This window comes from Bubalus bubalis, chromosome 6, assembly GCF_019923935.1.
Source record: "Bubalus bubalis isolate 160015118507 breed Murrah chromosome 6, NDDB_SH_1, whole genome shotgun sequence".
Taxonomy (NCBI): domain Eukaryota; kingdom Metazoa; phylum Chordata; class Mammalia; order Artiodactyla; family Bovidae; genus Bubalus; species Bubalus bubalis.
The window spans coordinates 103,374,150-103,380,149 of record NC_059162.1 but is presented as its reverse complement, the minus strand read 5'-3'; the positions used below and the strand labels follow the sequence as shown (position 1 = coordinate 103,380,149).

Here is a 6,000-nt window from a genome sequence, read left to right as displayed (position 1 = left end):
TGTTGATTTTAACTGTTTTTAGAGTAATTTTCTTAGTGATTGTTCTAGGAATCATAATGGGCATTTTAATCACAATCTACCTCAAATTAATGCTAACTTAATTACAGCAGAATCGAGGAACTTATCTCCAATATAGCTCTAATCCCTACCCCTTTCTTTGGCAAAGAGCTATGAAGCATGAATCACTGGGAGACCTCTGAGAAATAGGATAAACTATTTGCAGTTTAATTACGAATACCTTGTTAGTGAACTGACAGCACATTATTCAAAGTCGTACAAAGTCATAATAAACAAGAGTTTTACTGATCTCTGTGCCAAAGCTCTACATTTCCCCAACATATGCTGTGTAACAATAAAAACACAGCTACGAGTGCAGTCCCAGGGGAACGGGGTGGGTACTTCAGCAATTCATAGCGCCTCACTGCCCCTATGTAAGGCTGAAATACATGAGATGCTCAATCATCCCTGATGCAGAGCTCATGGGTCACTAAGTCATGGGTTGGGTTTCCTCAACTGAGATGAGATTTAGTAAGTCTTGAATGGTGTTTTGTTCCTGGACACTCAGCTTCTGTTTTTTGGCTAGATGGAGGGCTCTCAAGGCATATTCCTCTGCCTGAAAGAGAATTGCACAGACAAAAGGAAATTGTCACAGAAAAGCATTATATTGGAAGTCCCATCTCTGCTCAGCCCCAGAAACACGGGCAAGGATCCTTCAACTTCTCACACCACCCACTGAGCTCTTTGTGAAAACTTGTGAACATATGAACTAGGTCTTCATAGCTAGCCTCATGTGTGGGATGAGGGTGAGAGAGGTCAGGGAACAGGAAAACCTGGATGCTGAATTTCTGAGTTTATAGTGGACAAAGTCTCTCTTCTCCATTTCAGGGCTCTTTGAACCAACATTGAGAGGCATAGAGGTGAGAGGTGCCACCAGTAAATTGCCATCTGGGGAGTCCGGGTGGCCCAGAGTCTTGATTTGGACAGAAGTTTCACAGGACATCTTGAGACAGACTCTGGCTCATCTTTCCTTCCTTGCTACCTTCCCTTCTTTCCTCCCTCTCTGCCTTCCTTTCCCCTTTCCCTCCTTTCTTTCAATAAACATTTATTGAATGGCTACTGTGTTTCAGAGACTGTGACTATAGGCAGAAATTCCCAACCTTGTGAAATTTACTATATAGTAGGAGAGAGAGGCAATAAACAAGACAAATAAGTAGAAATATGATGGTATCTTAAATAGTGATTCATGCTAAGAGAAAAAAACTAACGCAGGCAGGAGGACAGAAAGCATTAGCGATGGCAATGCTGCTGCTGCTAAGTCGCTTCAGTCGTGTCCGATGGGGGGTTGTCATTTCAGACAGAGGACAGGGAAAGCCTTATTCAAGAGCAGATAGCTGATTCCAGACCTGAAGGAAGCAAGGTACCAATCTGAGTAGACAGGGGTGGCCCTTTCTTCTAAGAACCTCTTGCAGACCTAACATCCTTAAAATACCTTGGAGGAATGACTTCCTTGAGTAGAAAGGAATGGCTTCTTTGAGTAGAAAATGGGACCCTGAAATGCAGAGGTTTTGTCCACAGTAAACCTGGAAATGCAGTGAAAATGCTTCTCTGTGCCCTGACCCTTCTCACCTCCATCCCACACAGGGTGGCTGTCCCTCCTTCATGCTCCCGCAGCACCCCAGGCCTTGTTATCACACTGTTGTAACCCACTGATCCGGAACTCCTCCAGGCCCTGGTATACAGTAGGTGCTTAGTAGAAGTTTGCAGACAATTGGAAAGAATGAAGGAAGGAAGGGAGGAAGGGAACAGGGGAAGGACATCTTAACTTTTCCCATGTCACCTGCACAAAATTGCCTCCTCCAACCAACCCTCTCTCCTCTTTCCTCTTGCCTGCTTTGTTTTTCTTTGTAGAGCTTTTCTCTCTGAAACTATATTACACATTTATGTGTTTGTTTATTGTGACTTCCCCTCCTCCAGAAGAGCATAAGTTCCATGGAAATAGGCAACTTGGCTGGTGGTTCAGCACTGTACCCTCAGTCTCCAGAACCGTCCTTTGCAAATGGCAGAAGTTCAATAAATTGTTGAATGAGTGGATCCATCAATAAATCAAGAAACCTGAGATTTGCCACTTACTCTATAAGAAATTTGGCAAATAATGGACCCATTCTGTGCCTCAGTTCCTTACCTGTAAAGTGGGGATGATAAAAGACTTACTTTGTAAGGTTGATATGAGAATTACATGTGATACTTCATGTAAAGTACTTAGGCTAGTGACTGGCTTGTAATAAGCACTCAAAAATGACTACCTTTGGAATTGTTTCTGCCTGGATCCCTCCAGCAACAGGGAACTCACTATCACTGTGTAGTTAGAGTGACTGCTCCATTTCCCCAAGAACTCCCCAGAGCCCTTCTTCCCTGCAGGCCTCCCAGCACTGCCCAGCCTCAGTTTACCTCTGTGACCCTAGGGTGGTCCCCTTGAGGGAAGAAGGCAATCCTGTTTTCATTGTGCAGTTGGACTTAACGCAGGGGAAATGTCATGAGTGTCCGAACTTTTTTGGAGTAAGGGCTTACTCTGAGGACAAAAGCTAGTGCAGCTGGACAAAACAGCTGAATCCAACCAGAGGAATTTCTCCCTCTGTTTTAGACTTGCTGCTTTTCTAGGGGAACTTGCCTTTGAAGAATTCATCATCAGGAAGTAAAGCATGAACAGAATTTTGAGAACAAAGATCGTTTTTTGGGGGGCTTTGTTAGATGTAGATTCTCGAATGTTCAAGATTGAAGTCAGGATCTGAATAGCTTCTGCTTCCTGGGCTTCATCTGCAATGGAAAGAAAGGGAGAAAAGAGGAAACAGGCCCTGGGGCAGCTGTGTCTACCCTCAGGGATAAGCACCGAGCAGTTAGGGCACTCGGCCTTCAGGCAGTTCACCAGCTTTGTCCACGGTGCCATCATCAGAGTAAACTGAAAGAAAAAAAAAAAAGTTCATTCCTACAGGTCCCTGAGTTGCTTAGCTTGCTTTCTTTCAGAGTCCTAGATTTCTCAGGCCCCCAATACAGGGAATTTGTCCTGGTGTGATTCCTTGGGTTCAATTCAGTTTCCACTCTACAGCAAGAGGAGGGAGACAGGCTTCTGGCAGCCACAGAATCTTAATTCTTCTTCCCCAAATCCAAAGATGCTTAAGCAACAACCTTTCCGCTTTCCCCATGTGAGGCTAAGCTAAGAGAAAAAGACAGAAAAGACATACACTATAATGTTAAAGTTGACACTCTTTGGATAGCTATGATTTTCAAGTTTTATGCTTTAACATGAACCACTTTTATAATGAGAGAAAAGTCAATAAAGTTATGAATTTTTCGAAGCTTAGCTCAAAACTTCTCCTCCAAGAAGTCTTCCTTTTTCAAAACCATCCAACTGTCCTCATTTCTTCATTCTGGGACTCACCTTGTAATATAATTTGTACTTGTTGAAGTTATCTTTTCTTTCACATAGTTTCTGTCTCACTCACTACACTGTTTGTCTCTTTTGAGCAGAAACTAGATCCTGCATCAATTTTTATGATCTCAGAAGGAACGGTGCTGTACTCAGTCCTCAGCTCTTTGCTGAGCTGAGGATACAGAGATGACTCAGAATCCACCATGCCACTGAGAAGCTCACAGTCCAGTAAAGGAAGAGGATGAGGCTCCAGAACAAATGAGCAATTGGACTTCTGTGTGGACACTCATGTGTCCTGGGAGGATAACACATAAAAAAATGGATGCTGTGCAAAAACCTCAGGGGGTTCTAGCAGGGTTTTCTTTCCTTCCAAATCTGTCCCTCAGTAACCCCACTGGAAAGACTGTGTGTGATGCTGTGGTGCTGTGCTGTGCTAAGTCACTCCAGTTGTATCTTACTCTGTGTGACCCTATGGACTGTAGCCCACCAGGCTCCTCTGTCCATGGGATTCTCCAGGCAAGAATACTGGAGTGGGTTGCCATGCCTTCCTCCAGGGGATCTTCCTGACTCAGGAATCAAACCCACATCCCCTGAATTGGCAGGCAGGTCCTTTACCACTAATGCCACCTGGGAAGCCCATGGGTGCTGCTGCTGCTAAGTCGCTTCAGTCGTGTCCAACTCTGTACGACCCCATAGACGGCAGCCCACCGGGTAATGCTAGGGACCTGAATTTTTCACAACATTGGCCAAATCCCTTTGATTCCTCTGTCTCAGTTTGCCCATCTGCAAAATAGGGAGGATGGCACGGACGCGCCCCATGACAGGGACAGCTGCTCTCCCTCTGAGGGGCAAAGTCTATGGATCAGAAGAAATGAAGTCACTGCTCTGTTTCCCAGGAAGAATTGCCACTTACCCAAGCCAGTGTCAGTCTCAAATCGTTTGCCCAGTAGATCTATTTGTTGGATGCGAGCCTGTGAGAGGACTTCATAGTGATCGTTCAAATATTTGTTCCAGATCTCAGAGACCTGTTGGGAAAGGAGATGGTAATCAGACAAGCAGGCTGGACTTTAGCCATTGAACCAGCCATTTGAGAGGGCAGAACCTCTGGCCAGGCTTTCTGACCATCTACAGACTCCCCATTTCATTGTGCCTGGAGGCAGGGGGAGCCCTAGGAGCCCGAAGGTGCTTGCCCAAGGTAAGTGTGACAAATGCTGGGCTGCGAAGGGCACGTGGCAGGTTGATCTGGGGACAGCCCTGGTGGGGTCTAATTATAACCGCTGCCATGTATGTATGAATACCAAGAGGAGAAAGAGGATGGGATGAACTGGGAGATTAGGGTTGACATATATACACTACTATGGTGGTTCCCCTGAGCATGCACTCACACATGTTTAAAATAGATAACTAAAGAGAACCTACTATACAGCAGAGGCAACTCTACTCAGTGCTCTGTGGTGACCTAAATGGGAAGTGGCAGCTCTTCCTAGGAAGCAGAGCAGCGACTTCACCTCTTCTGATCCATAGACTTTGCCCCTCAGAGGGAGAGCAGCTGTCCCTGTCATGGGGCGCATCCATGCCATCTTCCCTATTTTGCAGATGTGCAAACTGAGACAAAGAAATCAAAGAGATTTGGCCAGTGTTGTGAAAAATTCAGGTCCCTAGCATCACCCATGAAGGCGATGGCATCCCACTCCAGTACTCTTGCCTGGAAAATCCCATGGACAGAGGAGTCTGGTAGGCTGCAGTCCATGGGGTCGCACAAAGTTGGACACGACTGAAGCGACTTAGCAGCAGCAGCATCGCCCATGGGCTTCCCAGGTGGCACTAATGGTAAAGAACCCGCCTGCCAATTCAGGAGACATGGTTTTGATTTCTGAGTCAGGAAGATCCCCTGGAGGATGGTGGTTTAGGTGGTGAAGAAATCCTCCTGCCAATGCAGGAGCTGGAGGAGACCCGGGTTCAATCCTTGGGTTGCGAAGATACCCTGGAGGAGGAAAGGGCAACCCACCCCAGTATTCTTGCTGGGATAATCCCATGGATAGAGAAGACTGGTGGGCTATAGTTCATGGCGTTGCAAAGAGTCGGACATGACTCAGCACCTGAGCACCCACTCACACATGTGTAAAATAGAAAACTAATGAGAACCTACTGCATAGCAGAAGGAACTCTACTCAATGCACTGTGGTGACCTAAATGGGCAGGAAATCCAAAAGAAGGGGATATATGTATACATATAGCTGATTCACTCTGCTGTACAGCAGAAACGAACATAATATTGTAAACCAACTATACTCCAATAAAAATTAATTTACAAAATAAGGTTTAAATATATTCTTTAAAAAAATGACTGCCATATGTTGAGCACATACAACTTCCTTTACATCCTCCCAACATCCCAACTGAAGTCTTATTCTTATTACTCCCAATTCATAGATAATTAAACTGAGGCTCAGAAAAGTTAAGATCACACTTGACTCTTGGTAAGAGCTGTTATGTGGCACAGCCAAGGTTTAAATTCAAGTCTGCCTGATTCCAGGGCTCTTTTTTTTCCAGCTACATCACAATGCCTCGTC

General features: G+C 45.3%; 1 protein-coding gene across 4 annotated transcripts in view; it reads right to left on the bottom strand.

Moving 5' to 3' along the window:
* Positions 1–200: 200 nt before the first annotated feature.
* The window catches only part of ZMYND12 (zinc finger MYND-type containing 12), a 34,368-nt gene continuing 28,568 nt past the window's right edge, over positions 201–6,000 (bottom strand). For 2 of the 4 annotated variants that reach the window (XM_025288955.3, XM_025288956.3), the window contains exons 6-8: positions 4,341–4,452; positions 2,669–2,814; positions 201–613 (exon numbers count right to left, since the gene is read on the bottom strand). In XM_025288955.3, coding sequence (XP_025144740.1) covers positions 488–613; positions 2,669–2,814; positions 4,341–4,452 — 384 coding nt within the window. In that variant the 3' untranslated portion in view covers positions 201–487. Of the gene's footprint in view, positions 614–2,664; positions 2,957–4,340; positions 4,453–6,000 lie in introns of those variants that run through there. The other 2 variants (XM_025288958.3, XM_025288957.3) reach the window with 2 other exon arrangements.